This window comes from Coffea eugenioides, chromosome 11 (assembly GCF_003713205.1).
Source record: "Coffea eugenioides isolate CCC68of chromosome 11, Ceug_1.0, whole genome shotgun sequence".
Classification (NCBI taxonomy): domain Eukaryota; kingdom Viridiplantae; phylum Streptophyta; class Magnoliopsida; order Gentianales; family Rubiaceae; genus Coffea; species Coffea eugenioides.
In genome coordinates, this window is record NC_040045.1 from 41672406 (window position 1) to 41699576 (window position 27171).

Genomic DNA, 27171 nt, shown 5'->3' on the forward strand with positions numbered 1-27171 from the left:
AATATGTATTATCGCTCTAAATACAACTATAATTTATTTGACTTTTTAAAAGTTAACGCATGAAACCTATTTTAAGGTAGACGTGTTTTGTTAGAAAAGCTTTAATTTATAATAAATTGAAAAGTTTACAAATGAAAACGGAAATATTGAACGCTGCGTAATTCGTGTTCTTCAACATAGATTTACGACGTCAAGGGGGCTTCGTTGTACTTTACAAGACATAAATTTATTCCAAAGGAAATCTAGTCGCCAAATGTTGATTTGAATAAAGTTAAACAAATCCAATCCCTTCTCTATAGTTGCAAGTATGCTACTCTTTCTTGTCTTATTTCTAAATTAAGTTGACTTTTTCTTTTGTGACATTTTCAAATTGATTTAATTACTATCTTAAATATACAATTTTTTTATGTTATATTATAACATAATGTAAATCTTGTAGGCGAACTTTATGCTTTTATGAAGTGAATTTATGGTTACTTCAAAAAAAGTAGATGTAAGCTTCTATTGACTATATATTCTCAATGAATTTATGGTGAATTTGTTGTAGTCACATCAGTAAACCAAAAAAAAAAAAAAAAAAAACGCAATTGGAACTTATAAACAAAAAACTTTTTTTTTCCCCTTTTAAAGTTCTCATCATATCAATTCAACTTTTTTTTTTCCTTCTGGAAACAGCAACAAGTCATGATCTCACCGCGTGAAGAAAAACAAAAACACTACTATTGAGAAGTCTACCTAGCAAGAGGCTATGAAACTCATCCTGGATTTTGATTCGAGAAAATTGCCTAAAATCATATACCCAAATAAAAAACAGACAAGACTGCGCAAGAATCCAGTCCCCATTCATATCTTTCTACTTCTAGAAGAACACGAGCACTACCCAATAAATGTGCCTAAAAATTCCTCTTTTCTTGTGAAACAATTAACAATCCACGTTGCCAAATGCAGCAAAACAGACCAAAACAAACAACCCCTCAAAATTACTCCCTCCGTCCCATTTTGATAGTTCTGATTTTTTTTACACAGTTTAAGAAAAAATAGTTAATTTTGTTGGAACAATCAATTTAGATAGCTATTTTCCTAAAATACCCTCACATTAATTAGAGTACAACTTTATGGGAACTTGAATTGATGGTAAAAAAAGAATCAACCCTCATTAAATGAGGTAGGTTTATAGTAACAACAACTTACATTGAATAAGGGTATTTTAGGAAAATTAAAATACAACTACATTCTTCAATTGGAAAACTTGACTACAATTTGGAACAGACGAAAAAGGAAAACAGAACTATCAAAGTGGGACGGAGGGAGTATATACGAAATCATTGAACTTCCATACGAGATTAATTAGCACTAATATGGGTTTCTTTTCTTGCCAAACCAGGTAAGAAAAGTGCATTGAACACAAACAAGAATCACGCTCAAAAAGACTAGAAGGAAACCTGTTCTATAGCATGCGTTATTATACTAAAATCTCCGATCTTGTTAAAACAATTATTAACACATAATCCTAGCTTATCAAGCTTAAATAACAAATGCTTGAAATAACTTGCTGACCGACGTACGAGTTTTTCTGCAATAAAATCTCTAAAGATCTTATTTCCTTTTTTTTTTCTGTCCCAAAATTCATTAATTTGACACTACATATTCCAAATAATGGAATGTAAAAGTCATATAGATTTTTAATTGGAAAAGTTTTGGTGCAAATCATGCTGTGTATGTTATATCACTGAATACGTAAGAGGTCGTGTTACAGCTTTGCCACTAATTTTACTAGTGACAGTAATTAGTAGGAAAAAAGATAGCAAAGTATTATGGAAGTTTGACCAATCTCACATCTGTTCAACCTACGCGCCATGCTGTCGCATCTTACAGGTTCCCACCTTTGACTGAGCTTTTCTTTTTTTTTTTTTGGGATCAAAATTTTTGATTAAGTATTAATTAAATGTATTTTTTTTAAAAAAATAAAAACTAAATCTATTTTATCTTCAAAAAGAATATTCATTTTATTCCCTTTTTGTCAAAAGAAAATTCGTTTTACTCCCTTTCTCTGTCACGTTACAGCTATGAAAAAGAGAAGATAAATGTGTGTATTTCCAATTCAAACGAATTCACCTTTTTTTTCTCCTGCGCAAAAAGGTAACCTTTAACTACATCTTTTTTCAGAATTTTAATTAATCATCACATTTATACATGCACTAACACACCTTAAAATACACACACAAGCATTAAACTACTCTGTGTATTCATATGTATACAAGATACATGCATACCTGAGATGGAGCCGTCTTTTATTGGTCTTCTCTGCGTATATCTGTATATAACACAGATACGCAGGGAAGACCAATCCACCCAAAACAACCACCAATATCTCACGACTTTTCCCCTTTCTAGAAATACTTCCCGCGAAAATTTTTTTCATCATGAAAGTGAGAAAACATATAATATAAAGCCGAGATCATCAGAACCCATCTTCCGTTATTATAATGTAAATTGATTATCCTTTTTTTTTTTAATATAATTCTGGGATTTTCATGATTGTTTTTTCCACCCTCTCCTAGCAATCATTTTCGTTGTTTTTATGGTTAACTATAGAAATGTTTTATTAGTACATCAAATAGTAGTCGAGTTTTGAAAGTTTCTTTGAGCCAAAATGCGTGTTTACAATCCAACGGTTGTCAAGTCAAACCCATGAGAGAGAAACAGAGGAAACGGAGAAGGGAAGAAGAAAGAGAGATCCAAGTCAATGTTCAAAGCTTTTGGGCCGAGTTAAAAATCATCTACTAGGACATTTCTTCCTTATTACTGATTCTCGACACATTTGCCTTCTTTCTTCTGCTTCATCTTCTTCTTATTGCATTCCACCCCAACACCCATATATATATCTCTGCCATATAATTTTTAATGATCTTTTTGTATCCAATTAGCTGTACATTAGTAGACAAGGCCTTCTTTGTTTCTGAGTCATTTTTGTTTCAAATATTAGAGCTTGTTTCTCGGAAATATTGAGGTGGGATTGTTGGAAAAACAAGTTTGATGATTTCAAGGATATTCTTCTGAATCCTTAAGGTTTTCTGTTTCTGTGTCTTTTTGGATTCTTTCTTTGTTGTTGTACCTTTGTAGCTCCTGTCTGCATATTTTCATATTCTTCATCTGGGTTGTGCTTGTTGCTTGATTTGGGAGCTTTTCAGCTAAAAAGCCTTGTCTGGGGTTCTGTTTCTTGGATAAATTTGTTTATTCTTTTGGGTGGGGTGTGGGAAATTTTTCATTTTTGGGCCTTTTTTGGGCTCTGGCTTCTCTATTCGAGACTGTTGTCGGCAGAAAGAGCTGCATTTTCAGTTCAAAATTGCAACTTTGGAAGGCTAAACCTTTTGAGATTTTGAAGTGGAGGAGTTATTAGTTTGACGTTGACTCCAATGGCACCAAAAGACAGAAACAGAGATGGTAAAAAAAAGAAGCTGCATTTCAGCAAGATCTACTCATTTAGATGTGGAAGAGGAGGTTTTAAAGAAGACCATGGTAGTATTGGAGGACCAGGATTTTCAAGAGTGGTATATTGCAACGAACCAGCTGATTTTGAAGCTGGTTTAAGGAATTATCCTGGGAATTATGTCAAGAGTACAAAGTATACAGTTGCCTCTTTTTTCCCTAAAGCTTTGTTTGAGCAGTTTAGGAGAGTGGCTAATTTTTATTTTCTCGTTGTTGGTACATTGGCCTTCACACCTTTAGCTCCTTATAGCGCTGTTAGTGCTATTATTCCTCTAATAATTGTTATTGGAGCGAGTATGGTGAAAGAAGGTATTGAAGACTGGCGCCGACAACAGCAGGTACTTGATAATTAACCTCTATCTTGTGCTTTTCCTTAATTTAAATCCCTTCTACATTTTGAACGTAATTTGTTCGAGACATTAACGAATTAGCTCATACAAGTAGAGAGACTTTTGTAGAGAATTTTCCAAGTCAGAAATTTTTTGTGGAAATGTTTGGATATCTAGATGTAGTAGAAGGTTCCAATACATCTACAACAGGGATTTATTGGGACATGAAAGAAGATGGTTAGGCAAATTTCAGTATTTTGGTGACCATTAGTTGGTAAATTTAGTGTAGTAGACAAGCTGAGATTGCTTTTGAGAATTAACACATATAAATGGTCTGGTATAAGCAATTAGATTTATCTGCAGCAGGGACTTTTATCTTTTTTATCTTTTTATCGAACAAATTTGAGTCTTATTATCGGAAATTACTTGCCTGCTCTTTAGATTCCGTCCTCAAAAATTCTAGTCATATTTCAAACTGACTGCCACCTTCAAGCTTGTCTTATGTTGCTTGTGAAAATATCTATTTCAGGATATGGAGGTTAACAATAGAAAAGTTAAAGTACACCATGGTGATGGGCTTTTCCAAAATACAGAATGGAAAAATCTCAGAGTTGGGGATATAGTTAAAGTGGAGAAGGATGAATTCTTTCCGGCAGACCTGCTTCTGCTTTCGTCCAGTTATGATGATGCAGTTTGCTATGTTGAGACCATGAATCTTGATGGCGAGACGAATCTGAAACTTAAACAGGGATTGGAAGTAACTTCATTCATGAATGAGGACGTAAACTATAAAGATTTTAAGGCACTTGTCAAATGCGAAGATCCAAATGCTAATTTGTACACTTTTGTTGGAAGTATGGAATTTGAAGAGCAACAACATCCTCTTTCTCCTCAACAATTACTACTTAGAGACTCAAAACTGCGAAACACAGACTATATTTATGGGTCTGTTATCTTCACTGGTCATGATACCAAGGTCATTCAGAATTCCACTGATCCCCCATCAAAGAGAAGCAAAATTGAGAAGAAAATGGATAAGATCATTTATTTCTTGTTTGGTGTCTTGTTCACGATAGCTTTTGTTGGATCAATTTACTTTGGCATTGTAACGAAAAAGGACTTGGATAAGGGACATAATAGATGGTATCTGAGACCAGACAGTGCCAAAATTTTCTTTGATCCCAAGAGAGCTCCTGCTGCTGCAACATATCACTTTTTGACAGCCCTGATGTTGTACAGCTACTTGATTCCAATCTCCTTGTATGTGTCAATAGAAATTGTGAAAGTTCTTCAGAGCATGTTCATTAATCAAGATATCCACATGTATTATGAGGAAACTGACAAGCCAGCGCACGCACGCACCTCAAATTTAAATGAAGAACTTGGTCAAGTAGATACAATACTTTCTGATAAGACGGGGACATTGACCTGCAACTCCATGGAATTCATCAAGTGCTCTGTGGCTGGGACTGCTTATGGGCGCGGTGTTACTGAGGTAGAGAGAGCGATGGCAAAGAGAAATGGCTCTCCTTTAATGGTAAATGGAAAGGATGTTGTTGAGGATTCCCCTAAGAGTGCCACAAAGTCATCTATTAAAGGCTACAATTTTGATGATGAGAGGATTGCGGACAGCAATTGGGTGAATGAGCTCCATGCTGATGTCATACAGAAGTTCTGTCGCTTATTGGCAGTCTGCCATACTGCTATACCTGAAATGGATGAAGAAACCGGAAAGGTTTCATATGAAGCTGAATCACCCGATGAGGCAGCTTTTGTGATTGCTGCAAGAGAACTTGGATTTGAATTCTATAGGAGGACGCAAACTACTGTTTCAGTGAATGAGTTGGATACATCATCTGGCAAGAAAATTGAGAGGTAAGTACTTCGATATTTCTGTTTGCAGCACATTTTTCCTGTATTTGGCCTTTCTGAGACTGCTGATTTGTTACATCAGGATTTTCTGAGTTGAACTGGATGCCTCACAAAATCCAAATTTCGAATATATGTGTCTTCCAACTATACAGATGCCACAAAAAATGAATCTTTTCATGCTGTTGAAAAATGATACCTGCCTATTGCTTTATGTTCACCTGAATGGGATGTTTTTACAAAGCTTTCTCCCTTCTTGCAGGGAATATAAACTTCTAAATGTTTTGGAGTTTAACAGCACTAGAAAGCGGATGTCTGTTATAGTAAAGGATGAGGAAGGAAAGATTCTATTGCTCTCTAAAGGTGCTGACAGGTCGGTACAGTAATTAATGTATTACTGCTAATTCATGTAATACGTACTCCTACGTCTACTTTCAACTGTTTCATGGAATGCTTTTTGTTCCTTCCTCTTGCTCTGATGCTATCTCTTTCTTGGCCACTTTGTTACTGATCTTTCAGCGTCATGTTTGGAAGGCTTGGAAAAAATGGAAGGGAATTTGAAGATCAAACCAGGGAACATGTTAATGAGTATGCTGATGCAGGACTTAGAACTTTGATACTGGCTTATCGGGTGCTCAGTGAGGAAGAGTACAAAATATTCAATGAAAAATTTCTAGAGGCCAAGAATTTAGTCACTGCTGATCGTGAGGCATTGATTGATGAAGTGACAGAGACAATTGAGCAAGATTTAATTCTTCTGGGTGCAACAGCTGTTGAGGACAAACTTCAACCTGGGGTAGGTTTTAGGTTTTAAATGGAGGTAACTTATCAATTACAGCAAACATGAAGATAAATGTGGATCTGATTATTCTTCTTTTTTCCCCCTATTGATTTGTTTGTGCTAGGTTCCTGAATGCATTGACAAGCTTGCTCAAGCAGGCATAAAATTGTGGGTTCTGACTGGAGATAAGATGGAAACTGCAATTAATATAGGGTATGGTCATTTGAAAATGCTTGTGGTATTTTTAAGTGTGAGAGGTTCTCTTGTCCTTCATTGCTAACTCCAAAAAATCATATTTTGCAGTTTTGCCTGTAGTTTGCTTAGACAAGGAATGAAGCAGATAATAATCACATTAGAGACCCCTGAAATCATAGCTCTTGAAAAAGGGGATGACAAGAATGCTATTGCAAAGGTATCCACGAATCCTGTAAACACCCAATTTTTAATCATGTGTCCATCTGGAAGAGAAAATGAGCAGTTGATGCTTACTGAAAACTGTATTATTGCATGTCTTGAGAGACGGACAATTTTTATGGCATACAACTTCCATCGATGATTCTCTGTGGCATACAACTTCCATTCCATGCTAAGGGCAGGTTTTGATGGTATTAGGTCTGATAATTTTTGGAGTGGAATTGGAAAAGGAAAAGTTTCGTGGTTTTATCGCTTCAAGCTGAATTTCCGGCTAAGTTATGTGTCAAAAAGTTCCTGCATTGTGTCTGTTTCTTGTTTCTCCTTTAGAGTATGTTGAAACAAGAAAGAAGTTTCATTAATTCCTTTTTCTGCGGGAAAATTGTCTTACACTGATACTGAAAAGTATATAAACAGGTAGTTTGATGAGTTAGTTGGTGTTGACATTTTCCATTGGCTTAGCTTACTTTCTCGTCTTTTACTTGTCCACATCAATTTTCTTGTGCATCTGCTTATATAACTCTTTCTTAATAACTGTACTATGTAGTCTAAGAAAAGTACTTTAAATTATTTTATCAATAGGCTTCAAGGCAGAGCGTCATCCAGCAGATTACTGAGGGAAAGGCTCAGGTTAGGTCAAGCTCTGAGGCATTTGCTTTGATAATTGATGGGAAATCTCTTGCTTATGCATTAGAAGATGATACAAAGAATTTATTTCTGGAGCTTGCAATCAGCTGTGCATCTGTTATTTGTTGTCGATCATCACCAAAGCAGAAGGCATTGGTGAGTCTGGACCATATCCCAAACCCACAGGCTCCCCCTATCTCTGATTATTTTCCTACTGAGGACTTAGTTTTGATGCTAAATGCAATTGCTGCTGGATATGCAGGTTACAAGACTTGTTAAAGATGGAACCAAGAAGACAACATTAGCCATTGGTGATGGAGCGAATGATGTGGGAATGCTTCAAGAAGCTGACATCGGAATTGGAATTAGTGGTGTTGAAGGAATGCAGGTACAGAATTTACTTTTTACCTGATTAATTTGCAGGAAACATCATGCTTTTATCATAATCTACCACTTCTAGCTTTCACACTTATTTTCTTGTGCAAATTAGGCTGTCATGTCAAGTGATGTTGCAATTGCTCAGTTTCGATTTTTGGAGCGCTTACTTCTGGTGCACGGACATTGGTGCTACCGAAGGATTTCTTCAATGGTAATGTATCTTGGTTGTGCTCCTTTACATATTATTTGCACCCTTATTACAATTAAAAGAATATTGGTTTTTAACTGAATGCTTGCGGTTTTGGTCTTGGATCAATTCATTCAAATGTATAAATCATGTTTTTGTCATATTGCATCAACATCAAACTTTCTTAATCATCATTTGATTTGGTTTATCTATTCTTTTTTGCAGATATGCTACTTCTTCTATAAGAACGTCACATTTGGTTTTACTGTATTTCTATATGAGGCATATGCATCATTCTCTGCCCAGCCGGCATACAATGATTGGTTTTTGACCCTTTACAACATTTTCTTCACATCACTTCCGGTCATCGCTTTGGGAGTTTTTGATCAGGATGTATCTGCTCGGTTTTGTCTGAAGGTATGCCTTTCATCTAAAGCTATGTTTATTACTGAAATTGGCACGTTCAGCTTATAATATTTAGAATTTTAAGCTGTTATAAAAGGATTATCTTTCCTAGACATATAATAAGAGAACACAGGCCAATTTAGCAAATAACAACAATTTGGGTGTTCTTTTCGAGTAATGAACATCAATTTGGGTGTTGGTCACTATCCATAACAGCTGTTAGGTGATTGCAATTATGCCTACTATCTCCAATGGAGTACATCATTCATCAATGAGAAGCCATAAACGATGGAAAAGTTATAGCTTCTAAGTGAAATTATTGACAATTAGAATGTGTAGTTTAAGTAAATACAGGAGTCTGCTTCTTTTTACGAGTCTCTATCTCATAAATTTATATCTCAAAGGAAATGACCAAAGATTTTATATTAGACCTTACCTCTTATTTCTATACAAGGTTCCTTACTGATTCATTGGGATTGTGTTGCAGTTCCCAATGCTGTACCAAGAAGGTGTACAGAATCTTCTCTTCAGCTGGCGCCGCATTATTGGCTGGATGCTAAATGGCGTTTGCAGTGCTGTTATTATCTTCTTTTTATGCACTAAAGCGCTAGATCCACAGGCCTTCAACAAGAATGGAAAAGTTGCAGGATTCGCGGTCTTGGGCACAACTATGTACACTTGTGTTGTTTGGGTTGTGAATTGCCAGATGGCTCTCGCTGTCAGTTACTTCACCTTAATACAACATATCTTTATCTGGGGTGGAATTGCTTTATGGTACCTTTTCCTCCTGGCATATGGAGCCATAACTCCCAAGTATTCCTCTACTGCATACAAGCTCTTCATTGAAGCCCTTGCCCCTGCCCCAGCATTCTGGATAGTCACAATCTTTGTGGTTATTTCGGCGCTGATCCCTTACTTCTGTTACAATGCAATTCAAATGCGGTTCTTTCCCATGTACCATGGGATGATACAGTGGATAAGGCGTGAGGGGCGCTCAGATGACCCTGAATACTGCAATATGGTGCGACAGAGATCAATACGCCCCACGACTGTGGGTTTTACTGCACGTTCTATGGCAAGAACGAATCCGCTGGATGGTAGGAAGCAAAACCACAGATAACATATACAGGTCCCTCTTACTTTGAGCTGCTGTAGACTCTGAACCTCTGAATTTTGCTCTAAATTCAGAACTGTAAACGGTGTATATGATACTGCGGCTGTCGCTACTTATTGGCCCATGGCCATTGACTCCCAAGATTAGCAAGTTCAAAGATGAAACAGCATTCAGCTGTACCATCTGTGGAAGTAGCAGAAACAAGCCCAGGAAGTTTGTAAATGTTGATAATTAGCGATAGAAGCTATGATATATTCATTCGTTTTAAATGTGTATTTTGTAAATTATCGATATATACATCATAGAAAGGCAGAGTTATGGATTCTTTCATGGGGAAGGGATAGTTTTTCCTTCCAATCTGGCCCTCTTGTTCATGGTTTACTCTTCTGTAATAGCAGTTCATATCTTTTGAACAATAAAGAAGTTCTAATCTCTCATTCGAACTCGCCACCCGTTTTTTTCTTTGGTTTCTCTCTCTATCTCTGTCTCTCTGTGTTGACCTGTGCGTGTGTGAAATGTTGCAAACCAGCGTTTAGCTATGTGATTGTAATATTCTGGAACCGTGTCAAATTTCGTCTCTCCAATCTTAAACTTTGTAAAAACTACATAAATGCTGCAGTTGATATGGAACCGTAGTTGATTTTATCAGATATGAAGGTGAAAATGCAATGCAAACTAAGCAAGGTGGCATTCTTCAAATTTTGCTCCTAATGAACATCATTCCGCCTCTTATAACTAATGAGACACTTGTGCTTCAAAGTTTCTTTTTCCAGCTGGTTGAACTGTCTAGATTGGTGGTAAGGGCGTATTAAGCTTTTGAAATGAACAAATACGCAGATTTAGATTTAGACTTCATTATATGGTGCATCAGTAGTGTGCTTTTGTTGATACCAATGCTATGATATGTTGAACAGCCAAAATCACAAAGCGTATCCATTTGAAGCAAATGCTCAGGAACAAAATGAAGTAACATATGGCTCAGGAACAAATGCTCAATTTGCTTCAAAGGATTAATCCATTTTTGTGGACATAGTTACAACAATGGTACTGAGGAGCGTCCTAAGAGCCCTTGCAGGTAGCAATAGGCCTTCTATAATGGTGGTTTTTAGTCTTCCAAACAATAGCACCAGATTCCTTGACCACTCAAATGGATCAATTTTTAGGGTGACAGAAGCATCGAGATTGTCCGAGTCATGTTCATTTGCCTGAATATGAAGTTTCTTCGGTCCTGTTTTGAGGAGGATGATCAAAGATAACTCCCTTTTGGTACAGAACCTATCGTATTGAGTGATCCAAATATCAGCATTCTGTTGGCAAAGTTGTATTCATCGTTGTCATCTGCATATCAAAGTTACATGGATTGAATAACAAGAAAGAAAGAAAGAGAGGAGAACAGACCTAGATCAAGGCACGACGAACCCTGAACATTTCGTTCCTGAACTTCCAAGTATACTAAAATACATCCATTAAATATCCAACGTATACTTTAATTTCTGCAGAAGGAAATGTGACTAATTATGGACAATATGAACTATCTCTGGATACTTTCAGAATAAAATCCAACAACGAGCCCACAATAGCAAATGTTTAGAAATTTTCCTCCTCGAGAAAATTTCTTTCGAGTCAAAAAGAATAAAAAGAAGAACAATTTTCTTGAATCATGCACACACATTTCACAAGCGTCTCCTGTGACCTCCAACATATGCTTGTTACATAGTCATATATATATGTACAGTTCTCGTTAATTATATACATGGAGGTTCTAATTCGACCCCATATCAAAACATACAATAGGTATGAAAATGAATGGAAAAAAAAGATCAAAAGTAGAAGCCAACGAGGCCTAAGCCTAAGGAATCATGGACATGATGATACATACAACAATGATGTTTTGCCATCTTGTATGAATGTCCCATTACAAGGTAAAATTGACAAATCATACCACACAATCACCAATCCATCGATCACGAGACCGTTAGACCAAGAAAATCAGAGGCAGATTTGCCTAAAATGTTGGCAAACTCATTGAAGCTAATGACCCCATCTCCATTTGTATCAGCATTACGCATCATTTCAGTTAGCTCTTTGTAAGTCAAGGGATGTCCCATTTTGGCCATTTGGCCAGCAAATTCAGCTGCAGTTATGAAACCATTGCCATCGCGATCGAACGATCGAAAGACCTCCAATAGTTGTTCTTGATTGATCAAAATCTGCTCGTTCATGTCTGGCAAAATGGCCTCAACAAGCTCTTCAAATTCAATCGTACCATTACCGTTGGCATCCATGTTGGCCAGTAGATCATGAATTTGATTCCCTGTTGGTTTTAGCCCGAGGGAACGCAGCAGGGCCGCGAGCTCTAGCTGCGTTAGGCTACCATCCCTGTCCATGTCAAAGCGAATGAAGATGTCCCTCAGCTGTTTAAGTTGATCTGATTGAAGCTTAGCCATCCTTGGGATGGTAGGAGGAGAAGGTACAGGAAAGAAGAAAAAGAAAAAGGGGAGTACTGATCTTTGTCTTGTGACCAAAATGTTGGAAATTGTCAGTTTGTTGAATATGTGGGGTTGTGCTATGGCTTTTAAATTTAGTGATCCAGACTAAAAGTATGATGTTCAACTTGTCATTGTGTCAAAAAAAAAAAAAAAACTACTAGTAAAAGAAAGCAAGAGTTAATTGCACTGATCTCCTTGATGGTTGACATAATTGCAAAGACTTCCCATATGATTGTTCAGATTGCAATGACTTCCCCTATCTGTCATCTAGAGTTATTTCTATCATTCTGTACTAGAATTTTGTATGGTTGACCTCTTTTGTTACACTAGTTCTAGGCCTCGTTTGGCAAATGAGTTTTTTGAATGTTTGTCTAAAATTTTATCGTAACCTACTGTTGAAGTTGTAAAAAAAAATTTTAAAGTCTGTAAATTTTTGAATATTTTGAAGTGTATAGTTTAAAAATTTTGATGAGTTTTTTTAAAATTATTATAGCTAAAATTTTTAAAAAACTTGTAGAAGACAGATTTGAGCAAAAATTTATTTGCCAAACAGGCCCCTAGTTGCACTGAAAATGCGTACACGACCCCTATATGCTTTTATTTTATTTTATTCAAGTTACATTTTGTTATATTTTCTCGTGATATCATTTCATTAACATTTAACCTTTTTTTCATTTGTACTCATTAGAATAATTGACTTTGAGATAAAATCATATGTTGTACGTAACAATTGTAATCACGAGGAGAAAAAGGAAAGAATATCTCAAAGAGTCTATACAAAATTTTTGGAAATTTGAAGGGAATTCGTGCAATTTATCCTAACCCAACATGTTTTTGGTCCCTAGGCATGTGTGTTGTCTGTCTTTTAATCGTTAACCATGTGACCAAGTCTTGGTAAACTGTCTTTTCTGTGCTCAGGAAATTGACCTTAAATTGCTTATGTGAACGTGTTGGACGATTTATGATTCAATTAGTTGGCTGGAAGATTCAAAAGTTTACCAAATCTTGTTCCCCGTGGCTGCTTTCTTCCGAACAAGCTACTACTGCCATTTGCTTTTCCATTTCTTGTTTTTTATTCACACAACAGATGGACGCGCAATCGGAGGTGAATTTTCTAATGCTGCCCCAAAAACACGCAAACGGGTACTCTGTTAGTACCATAATCAAGCCACCAGTCGTAGTGTTTAACATTGTTTGATTATTTTAACGAGTTAGAAATTCTATTTAAGTTGGCTTATTTATTTGCTGAATCGAGCTTGATGAGTTTTTGTATTGAACTCGACAGTTATCAAATATGAAATTCTGTTCAAGTTTGGTTTGACTAGTTGGCAAACCAAATTCGAACAGACTGTTATCAAATTAAATTCGATTCGAATATCGAGTTGTTTGATTTATCTTTCAATTGTAACTACCCGAGTTCGGACAAACTCTTATCAAACCAATCTCGATTCGAATATCAAATAGGTTGGCTGTATTTTTCAACCATAGCCGCCAGTCGCATGCTAGGCAGCCAGGTTCATTGTAAAGTTTTGCCATATAAATCTAATCACAGTAGACAAATCAGTTTAACTTATGCAATTGTAGCAGCCTGAGTCTTGTTAGGGGTAGACCCTTACTGAATCTGCACCCTTCTTTTTTGTGCGTCTCCATTTGGTTGTTGAACTATGGCCAAATTATGCTTTTGTTTATGTGAAATTGGCTTAGGTATGTACCTACCAATCAACGGGGAGTAGTGGTTGGCTTAATATAGACATAACTCATATTAGGACACAAAATATAATCGAATTTGTACTTTGTAGCCTCATTCTTAGATTTCTGATAAAATTAACCAACTCTAGGACCCATAAATGGGATTTCTAAATTGATGTGTTACTACTATTCGAGTTGGTATTCCTCTAATCCTATTTTAGTGGTTCTGCCAATCATCAATATAGGTATACAGTTCATCACAAGCTGGCATGCGAAATTCCTTGTAATGTTTTCACGGAATTCTCCCAAAAATGACTCTAATGAAGCTCTAAATCTACAAGATTGTGCCGATTGAACCCCTCAAACATATTGTTGCATCTCAAAGTTGTGGCTGAATTTGGCATTTTCACACGGCTTATATTATAGATGGGCAAAATCAAAGTGGATTTGCAGTTCCAAAGGGGCCAAAATGAATTAATACTGACCTCATTAACGGCGAAAAAATTGAGGGTATCATTAGTAAATTTACTTGCGTACAACTGATTGTACATGTACGAGAGTTCAGTATGATTCAAATCTTTTTTTTTTTTTTGAAGTATTTTCAAGAGTTCAATATGATTCAAATCTTAATCTACTACAAAGAGACGATCTATTTTGGATTAAAGCCCCTTAGAAAAGAATGAAAGCCTGGTAATAATTCCTATCATTGCATTTGTATCAGATACAATTGCAGCTACAATTTCTATTAGTCTCCCTTGATTCATTTGCCTGCGTATATAGGTCCGATGCCGTCTCAAGCAGTAGGAATAGGATCGTCCATGCATTATTGGACCGTACATGATGCGGCATAAAGTTATGCTGGCTAGTTGAAGAATTGACCATCCTATCTTCATTGTCTCCTATCATCATTGTCTAATGGACAATGAAGATAAGAAATTATTTGACAATGACTAACCAAAAATTGTCGAATTTCTTTCTATGATGTTGCATTAATACTACTGTTTTGAGAGGACAGGAATGTGACATTACCCACTTTAAAAGCGTTCAAAAAGAAACTGTTGATATGATGCATGACACAGACTATTCTCACATGTTAGAGCAAAACTGAAAATAAGAAGAACTCGAAACTTTGGGGATAGATAGGGAATATTTTATTTTCCCCCCTTCAAGTGAACTCCATGCATTGAGGGATGCTCTAATGTTGCCTCATTAAAGTTAATAATTCAGAAAGAAGCTAAATACATCTACAAACAGAAGCTTAAAGCATCAAAGACTGTCGTCTGCAGTTGAAAGATCCAAACATTTGACTCAAATGATAATTAACAACCTCGTAATCAAGTTCCTGGTTTCCTAAACATGGTGGAAAGCTCCCGCGAGAGACCTCTCCATCCCAGAATCTTCCAAAGCCAAACTCACCCCTAAGGCAAAACTCCTCCAAAACCTTCTCAACGTCATCCATACAACACCGAAATTCAGGCAGTTCACTCGAGGAAAACCCTTCCATCTTGACCCTGAATGAACCTTCATGGACTCTCCAGCAGTTATCATCATTTCTTTTCCTTCTTTTATGCAGGATCTCGTCTCCTCTCTTCCTATTTCTCAGCCTCTTCGCGTATTTTTTCGTCTTTCTCAACAGCTTGAGCGGCAGTTTGAGCAAGATGAAGGCAACAATTTGCAGGATCAAGCACTGGCAGCAACAAGATACCACAACGCAATCTGCTGCAACCCCGTTGAGATCCTCCATGCTTTGCCTATATGAAAGGAGAGAGGAACAAAGATGATCCAGATGACCATTGAAGGAAGTTATTTCTGGTTGAAAAATAAGATCCTTTCTCCTCTTTGGAAGAGTATAATAAAGTGTGAAGCAATAAGATTATCATCTTGCAAAGCTTTAAAGGACACAATTATGAGTCATTGACTTCAAACTGTAGCATGTGCTCTCAATGTAGAATTTTGGCTTTGATCACAGATGTAACAGGGATTGCGGCACATAGCTTTCAAAGGAAACGCAAAGCTGTCTTAGCCTCATAACTTGCATTCTACATTTCAGGGATTCCTGGAGTACTTTTCGTGGATTACTTGAAGCCTTCTCATCCCTGTCCAGAATACTTGTCTTTGAAAGAAAGAGATCCTTTATATAGCCAAACCCTCTGTAAAACTTTTCCTTAGATGTAAAACTTTTAACCAAAAAGGAAAAGCAACAGTAGGCATTACAATTATTGACAGGGAATAACCATGTTCATGATACTGTAGACTTTCATGTCCAGACCAGTAGATACCAGCCCCACATTCTTTCACGTCTCAAATTTCCACCATGCATCTCCTTGGATGCACTCTTGAGCAGATATTTGGCTTGTCGATTCAAAAATTATAGTATCAGTTTATTCATAATTCCGTGGAGGTATTCACCTATTGAAAATAACCCAACTCTTGGGATTTATTTCTCTCAAGTATGGGGGGCAAAAGGGTCGCAATCTGGTAAGACTGAGCAAACACCAAAATTGTAGTTTGTTAACAAAACATGAATCCTTTGATTCCAACAAAATTAGTAGCCAAAGAGCATTCATGAGTTTGAGCTGCTTGACTCATGAATGTGATTCTGAAATGAGTTTGAGCTCCAAAACATTTACCTCAATGTAAGATCCGGACAAAAACGTATTTGACACCAGATATGCAAGTACCTTCCGTACTTACATGCATGTTAATCATTCTGTCACACAGGATAAAAGTACAATCTAGAGTGCACCAAGGATAATACACGTATAAATAATCATGGGAAATTTTCATGCAAATTATTAGGAGACAGTATACCAGAAAAGTTAAAAAAAACCTCAATGAATTTCATTGAATCAAAATCTTACTTACAGGAAAAAATATGATAAAAAGAATGGGATGAATATTACATACTCATATAAGCAAAAGCCAAAACTGGTCCTATTTACAATATCTAACCGAGGGTTTGTAGTACACAATCCAAATCGAGAACAGCAGAGTCTGAGGGTGAATAAACATACCAAAGAATAGTAGTCTTTGCGTTTACATTATGAGAATCTTGGCTTTGCTAACCCAACCGGATTGTTAAGGTATTGATCTTTACCTACTTTCACCGTTCTCCGCTAAACTATAACCACCTTGACTGAAAAAGTCGGTACTGTAATCTTGACTACCAAATGCCATCCTTCTAAACAATCTTATTTCTTCAGATTGCTGCGCAGAGTTGAATATTTGACTTTCACCAACTCTCATTCCATTTGTCAAATCTGAGGTAGCCATGCTGTCAAAAGCTCTCACAACCTGTGCCATATGGAATAGAAGGAACATTAAACTCCACTCCAGATGAATGACTTAGTAAGTAGTAGAAGAACCTTGAACTAAATGTATCTTAAAATGTATATACCTGTCCCATCTGTGGTCTCTTCGCAGATGAATGTCTTACACAAGCTGCAGCAACTTCAATTAATCGAAACATTTCACTATCAACATAATTCTTCTCAAGCCTAGGATCCACCAACTCATCAAATTGCTCTGATTCAAGTGCATAACTAAACAAAGGGCGAGCCTGACAGAAAATTTGATCATGTAAGCAAAGGTGATTTTACTAACTAATTGCTTGGTATCATGTCAAGAAAAGGGAATCAAATGAAGAAATTCATAACAGAGATGCTGAAAGAGTAACACCCTCAGAATCAAGAAGGAAAAATTGCAGTGGTCCAGTTAGTAGGCCATCTGAACATTTACATCTTTGGGGAGAAGCTGAAGTCAATACTACAGTGTTCCTAAATTCTAGAATTATGGTTGGAAGTGTAATAGGAAAAGGTACACAAGTAAAAACAGGAATTCACTTTAAACATGGAAAGAATAGCCAAAGAACCCTTGAGAATTTCAAGGCATGGATGCATAAGATACAATCTGCTAATACAGGTATAACCTCTAGGAATGAACCATAGATGATGCTCCTGCAAAATTTCTAGTTATCCTGGTTCATTTTTCTCTCTGAAACAGAGAGGATTCTGGGCAGAAATACTCTACTTTGTGCAGGCATATATAAAAGAAATGGCCCAGCAGATGTCCAAATAAGATTAATTCTTCATTGGACGTGTGAAAAAGGGGAATGATCTGTCTTTTGCAAGGGACAGACACAAGGACCTAATAACCTGCAATCAGATGAGACTCCAAGGCAAAATCCCAAAGAAGACACCCCTAAGGAAAGGCAAAATTAGACAACTTCCGCAGAGAACAGATTGCGTTTTCAAATTTAGCATTTAGTTAAATTAAAATTTCTCATAGAGCAATCTGCTCTCCAATAGCAAGGATACAACTACGGCATTTCTTTTGTTGACCATTGCTATGCCTTTTTTTGGATGCTAGCTTTAAAAACATAGGTCTATCTTTACTATGGCAAGTAACAACCATCATGACAATCTGCTTTTAGTTAATGAACTCAGGACAAACCATCATGACAATCTACTTTTAGTTAATGAACTCAGGACAGCAGGTCTGAGTCTGCAGCTCAAGGTTTTCTCTGTCAGCCACAATGCTGGGGCTTTATAATTGTAGTAGAACTTTCATGTTTGTTACCACCTGAACCATGCAAGAAATACTACGCAGGGCCTATGTCAAACCCAGGCATCGAGGGAAAACAATTAAGGCTTCTTGCAGAGCACTAACAAGAGAATGCAATTGACAGGAAGGGGCAAGGACAAGGCATGCTGTATGAAAATTGGCCAGTGGACCTTATTCGAAGCCAGTGCTACTAGAAAACACAGATTGGTCATCAAATGCTGCTGAACTTGGATGCTTGCACAAAATGCTGACTTCAGTCATACTTATTGGAACTTCAAACCCTAAATCAAAACTTTAGCACAACTTGCTGATAGTATCTGACCCAAAGTCTTATGGATTCCCCATACTATCCAAATACATCCAACTTGGCTCAAAGATTTAGACAATAATCCCAAGCCCAAGATCTGACTTCCTTGTTGAGCCACATAGTAGGCCTAATTTCACCTTGGGGAGCAATGACAGGGGCTCATCAGACCCACTAAGATTCTAATATTTCCTGGCCATCAACTGAAATGCAGTTTTTAGAAAATTTTCAACTTTAACATTTGCAGATCTTGTACTTGTATTTCTACTTGTCTTACAATTCTCTGTAAGTGTCTCCTGTACAACACATCAACAACTACAGCCTATGTGTCTCCTGTGCAAGACATCAACAACACATCAACAAGGAACTAGCCAACAAACTTACCCACTCAACTAAGCTCTCCTCGCCAAGTGGCTGGGATGCATCTACAGGCTTGCGCCCAGTAATTAGCTCCAGAAGTACAACTCCGAAGGAAAACACATCAGACTTTTCAGTCAATTTGCCACTTGAAGCATATTCAGGAGCCATGTATCTGTTTTCAACCCAGGAGAAATATGAGAATTAAAAAAAAAAACATATATTCAGAAGCTGCCAACTAGAAAAGAAAAGACTATCTTTCACATGAAACCAATGCCTACCCAAAGGTTCCCATAACACGTGTAGTGACATGAGTATTGGCATCTTGACATAATTTAGCTAGTCCAAAATCAGAAACCTGTAACCAAGACATTGTGTTGATATTCTCAATATCTCAAACAAGAATGTACTAGCAACTTGTAAAAAGCAAAGCATACCCGAGCTTCAAAATTGTTATCTAATAGAATATTTGATGACTTTATATCCCTGTGGATAATTCGAGGATGGCCTGCCATGTAAACCAAAAACATTCAATGGCATGGTGAAATTAAATTAAAATTTCAGAAATCAACAATTATACATTATACTTCAAGATGAGACTCGATACTCCTCAAAACAGAATTTGACATAATATGGCTTAGCTACAAACTAAAGTACAAGAAAAAGAACTATGCAAGCAGAACTTCATCTATGAAACCCCAGAAGGAATGGTCAAGCTACTCATGTTGGAAAAAGAAAAATGAAAACTGCAGCTTCTGATCTATTAAAAGAATTGCACCTTCCCTGCTCCACCAATTTCATCTTTTGGAAAGTGGACAGAACATAATCATAGGAAGGCAACTTTTTCTTGAAAAGGATAAAGGAAATGGTTCACCTTATATAGGAAATAATTTCTTTTGCAAACCAATGGCTTTATCCGACTATCCTAAATCTTTATTTCTACTTGAAATGTGATGCAAATATCTAAAGATACCCAACCAAGCAAGTGATCAAAGTTCTGTTGTGATAGGGGACCAAAAGATAGATAGATCCATAGAGCAGAAAACAAATGAGAAGAAGCATTGCATAATTTTTAGACAAGAGAAGATGGGAGACAGTCAAGCAAATGAATAACAAGACAATAAAGTCAATTACAGTCTTCATGGAGATAAGCTATTCCACGAGCTGCACCAATAGCAATCTTGACACGCATTGTCCAATCCATAACAGGTCTACCCTCACCTGAAAACATGCAAGGACAATGAACACTTATGCCACTGAGTATCAGCATTGCATTTTATTCTGACCACAATATGTAACATTTACCATGAAGGTGGAAATAAAGGGTGTTGTTAGGGACGTAATCATAAACTAGCAGCCTTCTACTGTCAGAAATGCAATAACCCACAAGTGAAACTAAATGCCGATGATGAATACGACTAATAATTTCAACTTCAGCTCTAAATTCCCTCTCCCCTTGACCTCCACCAATGTTTAGCTGCTTTACCGCCACCTCTCTTCCGTCCACCAAGTGACCTTTATATACAGAACCAAATCCACCTTCACCCAACAGATTATGAGGTGAAAATCCATTTGTTGCCTCCATTAACTCTTCATAAGTGAACCATGACCTTGAATTGCCTAATCCTCCAGGTTCTGTTGGTGAATGAACAAAATTGTTGCCAGAGCCAGTTCTGGTATCAGCTGCAGACTTCTCCAGCTCCAACAAGGCAGACTCTGGACACAAATTACAGATTTTATCAAAGATCACCAAACTTTTATACACCGTTTGACAAGTCAAAAATTTCATAGACCAACTAGAACCGAGGTAAAGGAGGTAAGACCGAATGCCAATGAAATAAAAGATGACAAATGCAAAACTCACCTGATTTTGGAGAAGACCCAAAGGAAGTTGGTAAAATATAGCCCCCATTGGGTCCAGAAGCCTTTTTCTTACGCTTCCATACGCACCAGGCTGCTGTACCAATCAAACCGAGCAATATGACACCAAAAATCAAACCAATAGCTACTGTCCCTCCTGTTCCAAGTCCGCCCTTACCTGTTGATCCTGCACTCTCTGATGCATTTGTTCCCGCCCTGTTGGGAGTAGGATCACTAGGAGAAGGCGTTAATGGTGATGCACCAGGAGGAGGTGGAGATAACCGAATTGTTGGGGGTGGCGACAATGCTCCTGGTGGAGAACTGGAGGGTGGGGGAGATCCTGGAGGAGAACCAGATGGAGGGGTAAGGACAGGGGGGGGAGGGGAGTTACTTGGGGGAGTTGACACTGGTGGGGGAGGTGAGTTACTGGGAGGATCTGCCGGAGGAGGTGGCGGTGAATTTCGTGGAGGTTTAGATGCTGGAGGTGGAGGCGAATTCTGCGGTGGCTTTGATGACGGTGGGGGAGGAGAATTCTGCGGTGGCTTTGATGCTGGTGGGGGAGGTGAATTCCTAGGTGGCTGGCTAGATGGTGGTGGTGGTGAACTCCCAGGTGGTTTTGAAGCTGGAGGAGGTGGTGGAGGGGAACTTGTAGGAGGATTGGCGGATGGTGGAGGAGGTGAACTGGTTGGAGGATTACTTGACGGAGGTGGTGGTGAACTCTGTGGTGGTATGGATACTGGAGGAGGTGGTGAACTAGACTGTGGAGGGGGTGTAGTAGCTTGTGGAGGTGGTGGTGAACTCTGTGGTGGTACGGATGCTGGAGGAGGGGGTGAACTAGACTGTGGAGGGGGTGAAGTAGCTTGTGGAGGTGGGGATGCAGACGATGGAGGTGGTGATGAGGTTGCAGGTGGATTTGATGACGGTGGAGGAGGACTAGAGGCTGGAGGCGGAGCTGTAGATTGGGGAGGTGTAGATGATGAAGTAGGAGGTGGGGAAGCCATAGGAGGTTGCTGTGTCGGAGAAGGTGATGTCACATTAGGTGGAGGAGATTGAGAAGGGGAAGGAGATTGAGCAGGACGTGGGGGTGAAGCTGAAGGAGTAGTTGCAGGTGAGGCCAAGTTTTGCTGAGAAGGTGGCGGACTTGGTGTTGGTGGTGGAGAAGTGGGAGGAGGAGAAGACAGCTGAGTAGGGGGAGGGGAGGAAGCTGGTGGAACTGCAGTAGGTGTCGTATTTGGGGATGGAGATATGGTTGCCATATCAACAGCATCCAAATATATCAAGCAAATTTCCACATTCACGAATCACCATCAGGAAATTCTAAAGAGTCGAATACTATATCAAGATTCCAACAACTCCAGAAAAACATCAATCAGTCTAAATTCTCAAGCAATCATCAATTGATTCGTCGCTCTTAATTAGTCTCCCCAATTCCACAATTTACTGAACAATACCAGTCGAATTCCTTAAATCAATCCTCCAATCTCTGTAATTCTCAGTTAAAAAGCTTCTTCAGTTAAAAAAGTGCCAACAAACAAAGCCCAAATCTTTAATGCCAAAAATCCAATCTTGCAGAGGTCCCTAAAACCTTCCCAATCTAGTTAAAATTTAAATGCTTCCTTTCTCACTTTCCCTTTCAGCAGCCAATAAACTCTCCAGCACCAAACCAACCCACCCCTGACAGTACTAATGAAAATCAAATTTTGAGCAGAACCCAGATTATTAATGACCTTTTTAGATCAAAACCACTGATCCAAATCGCTTAACAAAGCCACTTCTCAAACCCCCAGATCGCCAAATGCAGTTATACCCATAACTCAGATCAGGGAACACAAAATCATCAAGAACCCAGATGCCAAATCAAGGAAAAGTCACCCAAAAAAAAAAAAAAATCCAATCTTGCAACCATGCAAGCAACAGAACTGTATATACATGTGGACACGGCCCTTAAACTAACTGACAGTTTGACACTAGTTCATAGTGCACGATGGAACGATACCATTTTGGATCGAATGGACCATTCAAATTTACACAAATGTTCCCACAGCCTCCAATAGACTTTTGCCTTTTCAGTCCCTTCGGCAATCTAGAAATCTCGTCATCAACTTTGTATCCTGCATCCAATCCTTTAGAAAACTCCTATTTGCTTTTACTTTTACCCTTTTATAATTTAGTGAAAAAAGAAAACTAAACTCCTCTGTATAGTAGCCTCCTAGTAGGCTGACACGTTAAATTCAGAATATTGTCCTACAAAATCTCTCTCTCTCTCTCGCTCTTTTTTGAAAATACCAATATTAGTAACATCTATACGCGTATTTTCACGCAGTGAACGAGTCACACTGCGTATGAACTTGTGCGTTCATACGACATAATGTATGTAGCATGGGATGTTTGTCAAAATACATGACAATATAATCCTGAAAATTACACACTTTTTAGTCCTTAGTTAATCCTATTTTAGTTAATATGGGGGAAACCATCATCTAACCTTCTAAAAGGGTAAATTTTTTCTATGGTATCTGTAAGTAGAATTTGTGGGTTCATTGTTTTTTTCTCTTGGGATAATTTTTTTTTTAACAAAAATCTTGTAATTCAGGGGTGAATGATAATTTTACAAGTTTGATAGCGAACCCAACTTCTTCTTTTTTTTTTCCCATTTCGCAACCCTCTATATATATATATATATTGTAAATAAACACTCACACGATCTTTTAAATTCTTAAAAGATAAAGAATAACAACTCAAGATTCATATTCACATTCCCTCAAAATTTAAAAAAAAAAAAAGATTCATATTCAGTTTATCACTCTCATGGACACCGTGTCAGTGATGCCACTCATCTAACACCTGATACGCTGGACAATTGTGGCTAGGAGCCAGGAGGCCTTCATATATGGCCTTGAAACTTCAAGATAAAACACGGAAACTGGGGTCAGTAAAATCCAGAAAGCAAAAATGATAGTGACCCTGGCAAGAATCACTCCTAAGAAATCTGAATTAGGATATGATTAATGCAATTCTCTAAGGCTATGGGTGCGTGCGTGCATGTGTGTGACTGTGTGTGTTGTTATATATATTTTATCTCTTTCTTACTTACAAAATCAAAATGTCCTAATCATAGCCATCATTTTGGCTTAGGCTGTGCATCATATATTCAATTGGGTGCTTCGTTATTACGTCAAAATCAATCTGTTTCTCTTTATTTTGAGCCAAAGTTTACGCCATGTCGCAGCAACGTAGATGGTCAGCGCCTAGGAATCCAACTGTTGATTTGACATTTATTTTGGTGTTATACTTTTTCCACTTCTTTGCTCTTTGTTGGTTCAAACTTTCAAACTAGGGAGGTTTTGAGCATGATGATTTTTTCCTAACGAAGTTTTTTTCAGCTTGCGCACGTATTTTATTATGTTATTGATCCTGTCTAGTACTCAACTGACAACTAATAATTTTTTTTGGTTTTCTAGAGCAAAGTTGATTTTTTCTTTTTTCTTTTTTCTATTTGTTGTGTGTCTAATTTTTTTTTTTTTTTTGGATAGATGTTGGTGACATCTTTCAAGCGCTAGGCGTTGATTTTTGGCTCTATAACCAAAAGAAGAAACCCCTTGGAAGCTACCAATTTATGAAGTAGTCAAATCAACTCATAAGAACAATTTTCATTGCACGTTTGGATCCTGAAAAAAATCCTCAGAATACCCCATCAAGCATTCAATGTTTTGTGTGAAAGACAGACAAATATAATAGAAGTCAGCAGTGGGTAATTAAAAAATGGGAAAATGGCCAATTTAGTCCCAAAATTTTTTATTTCTGTCGATTTAGTCCTTATATATTATTTGTAGCCAATTTAATCCTTAAACTTATATTTCGATTCCAATTAAGGAATTCAACGGCGGAGCCACCGCACCGTTTCCTTCAAGTTCCTAATTGAGCAACCCAAAAGGGGTATTTTTGGAATTTTAATGATGGGGCGGTAACAAAAATTAAAAAGAAGTGACATTAAACAAGAATTATACACAAAATGTTGATTACTAAAACAGTAGTAATTCTTCTCTTCCTCCTCATCGTCCCCTTCAACAATGATGCTGCCACCTCCAATTCCTCCGCTAAGCAGCAGACTCTGCCAAACACAGTCGGACTCCTAGTTCAACCCAAAGCTTGCCCCTAAGTCCCTCTCCGCCTCCAAGAAATTTGAGGGCTCCTCCGACTTGGTCGACCTTCGCTACAACATGGGCCTCGTCCTCTCCTCCCCGATCAACATCTACCTCATCTGAAGGCTGGTGGGCCGCCTCCCACCAGCTGCTCATCAAGGACTTCCTCCTCTCCATCTCCACCTCCGATCGCCGCGCCGCTCCTTCCCCCTCCGTCTCCCAGTGGTGGCACACCGTCTCCTTCTACACCGACCAGACTAGCGCTAACATCTCCAGCTCCGTTCTCGTCGTTGGGGAGTACTCCGACCCCCGCTGCTCCTAGGGCACCCACCTCACCCGCCTCTCCATGCAGCAGGTCATCGCCACAGCGGTCCGATCGAAGCGCTTCCCCGTCGACCACAAGAACGGCATCTACCTCATCCTTACCTCCGGGGGTGTCACTGTCCAAGATTTTTGCCGGGCTGTTTGCGGCTTCCACTACTTCACCTTCCCGTCCGTGGTGGGCTACACACTACCGTACACCTGGGTGGGCAACTCCGAGAAGCAGTGCCCGGAGGCGCGGACCAGGAGCACTGGCCCCTCCGAATGCGAATGATAAGCATGATCGGGCACGAGCTGGCGGAGCTGGCATCGAACCAACTGGTACGCAGAGGAGGACCCTATGGCGCCAACGGAGATCGGGGGCCTGTGCGAGGGGAGACAAATATTTCACGGAACCCATGAAAGGGCATTCTCCGATATTGGGGATTTTGGAATTAATGGTTGTTCTGTTCAAAGCCTTTCTTGTTCTTCCCCTTGCGTTCCTTGGTACCTTTGCCAGGACACCCATCAGCCAAGTCCAAAAGGATGGCTTCTCCCTTGGCATAAGAAATCCCTTCGGCAGCATTCAATTTGGTTTTGGAGGCCAAGATGGCAGTAACTTTGATGGCTTCCAGCAACCTCCTGATGGCACCCAGCAGCCCTCCGGCAAGGAACCCGAATTCCGTACAAATTTCCGAGGTCATTGGGAGATTCATTCTGAAAATGCTGGAGTTTCAGCCATACAGTTCCAGTTGCTGCCTAACAACAAAGCCGTGTGGTTTGACACCACCAACCTTTGCCTTTGCGGATTTCAGTTTGACCCTCCATATTGTCACCCTCGTATCCAAATTCAAAGGTGGATGGAAAGAGAAGGATAAGAGGAGGAGGAGGAGGAGGTGGGTGGTTGGTGACGGAGGTTGGTAGTGGAGAGAAGATAATTTAAAGTTCCCAAAATGCCCTTGTTTGATGTTAAATTAGGGGCCAAATTGCTTTTAGATGGCGCCGCCGCCGTAGAAGGCTTTAATTGGACTCGAAATTTAAGTTCATGTATCAAATTGGCCAGAAATAAAAGTTAGGGACTAAATCGACAGAAATAAAAAGTTTAGGGACGAAAATGGCCATTTTCCCTTAAAAAATTTGTGTGCCTTGAACACTTCTTCTACTCCCAAGCCTCACGACTCTCATCAACCATATGTTAATCCCGTGAAACACAAAAGTTGTGAGTTAATAATCACGGGCTCAACGCCTATGTAATCATGGTTACATGCTAATGCAACTTTAATAAACATCTAATCAATGTAACCCTATGCCAAGTTTACATGCTAATCCAACTTTAACGAAAAATAATCCTGTAACTTTATATCAAGATAATGTGTTTGTTATTATTCATCATCCCATCTCTTGAGAAGTTTTTGCTAAATTCCAAAAAGTTGTTTCCACATAAGCAGCTAAAACTAAGTGCTTACCAAATGTGGTTCACAAAAAGTGTCCCTAAATAGTAGGATGCTGCCTTCAGATCGACTGCCACTTAAGCAAAGGCATGTTCTGCTTCAGGCAGCTTATTATATATTAATCTTTGCTTTCCAATTAAAGTACTTAAATTTCTGTTCTTCATTTTTCCCCCCTCGTAACCTATTGAAAGTGCCTAATTAGTTTTAGTTTTGTCCTAATGGGTTGAAGTTTTCCGTTTGAAGAATCGTTATAGTATATTTTAATCGTCAGACATCTAATCGCTACCGTATATTTTTTCATAGAAACTCCAGAAAATTACAATCTAAACCCATTTTTGTTTTCGGCTGAAAAAGTATAATACTGAAAGAATTTCTGTAATTTCTGGTACAACTATGTGTATTTTTTTTTTAAAAAAAAGCTGGATA

General features: G+C 38.3%; 4 protein-coding genes and 1 pseudogene across 5 annotated transcripts; 2 read left to right on the top strand and 3 right to left on the bottom strand.

The window, feature by feature from the left end:
* Positions 1 to 2757: 2757 nt before the first annotated feature.
* LOC113752990 (putative phospholipid-transporting ATPase 9) lies at positions 2758 to 10036 on the top strand. The gene is made up of 11 exons (XM_027297064.1): positions 2758 to 3827; positions 4348 to 5693; positions 5950 to 6060; positions 6207 to 6483; positions 6593 to 6681; positions 6772 to 6880; positions 7462 to 7662; positions 7769 to 7894; positions 7997 to 8095; positions 8297 to 8488; positions 8964 to 10036. Exons 1-11 carry the CDS (start codon positions 3417 to 3419, stop codon positions 9594 to 9596), a joined length of 3594 nt encoding a protein of 1197 aa, XP_027152865.1. The 5' UTR covers positions 2758 to 3416; the 3' UTR covers positions 9597 to 10036.
* Positions 10037 to 10581: 545 nt separating this feature from the next.
* On the bottom strand, positions 10582 to 12120 carry LOC113753761 (probable calcium-binding protein CML16). Of its 2 annotated transcripts, none has more exons than XM_027298002.1 (2): positions 11533 to 12120; positions 10582 to 10928 (listed from the first exon to the last, which is right to left on the bottom strand). In XM_027298002.1, exon 1 carries the CDS (start codon positions 12035 to 12037, stop codon positions 11555 to 11557), a length of 483 nt encoding a protein of 160 aa, XP_027153803.1. In that variant the 5' UTR covers positions 12038 to 12120; the 3' UTR covers positions 10582 to 10928; positions 11533 to 11554. The 2 variants fall into 2 exon arrangements, with proteins under 2 accessions (XP_027153803.1, XP_027153804.1); XM_027298003.1 differs by lacking the exon at positions 10582 to 10928 and adding an exon at positions 11000 to 11083.
* A 2825-nt stretch (positions 12121 to 14945) lies between these two features.
* Positions 14946 to 15800, bottom strand: LOC113754351. The gene has a single exon (XM_027298742.1). It carries the CDS (start codon positions 15510 to 15512, stop codon positions 15027 to 15029), a length of 486 nt encoding a protein of 161 aa, XP_027154543.1. The 5' UTR covers positions 15513 to 15800; the 3' UTR covers positions 14946 to 15026.
* A 789-nt stretch (positions 15801 to 16589) lies between these two features.
* Positions 16590 to 22933, bottom strand: LOC113754158 (proline-rich receptor-like protein kinase PERK9). Its single transcript, XM_027298510.1, has 8 exons — positions 20857 to 22933; positions 20298 to 20708; positions 20127 to 20213; positions 19430 to 19500; positions 19274 to 19350; positions 19020 to 19167; positions 17166 to 17327; positions 16590 to 17062 (listed from the first exon to the last, which is right to left on the bottom strand). The coding sequence occupies exons 1-8, from the start codon at positions 22106 to 22108 to the stop codon at positions 16862 to 16864; spliced, it is 2409 nt and encodes an 802-aa protein (XP_027154311.1). The 5' UTR covers positions 22109 to 22933; the 3' UTR covers positions 16590 to 16861.
* Positions 22934 to 24072: 1139 nt separating this feature from the next.
* On the top strand, positions 24073 to 26237 carry LOC113752606 (annotated as a pseudogene).
* The last annotated feature ends 934 nt before the right edge of the window (positions 26238 to 27171 follow it).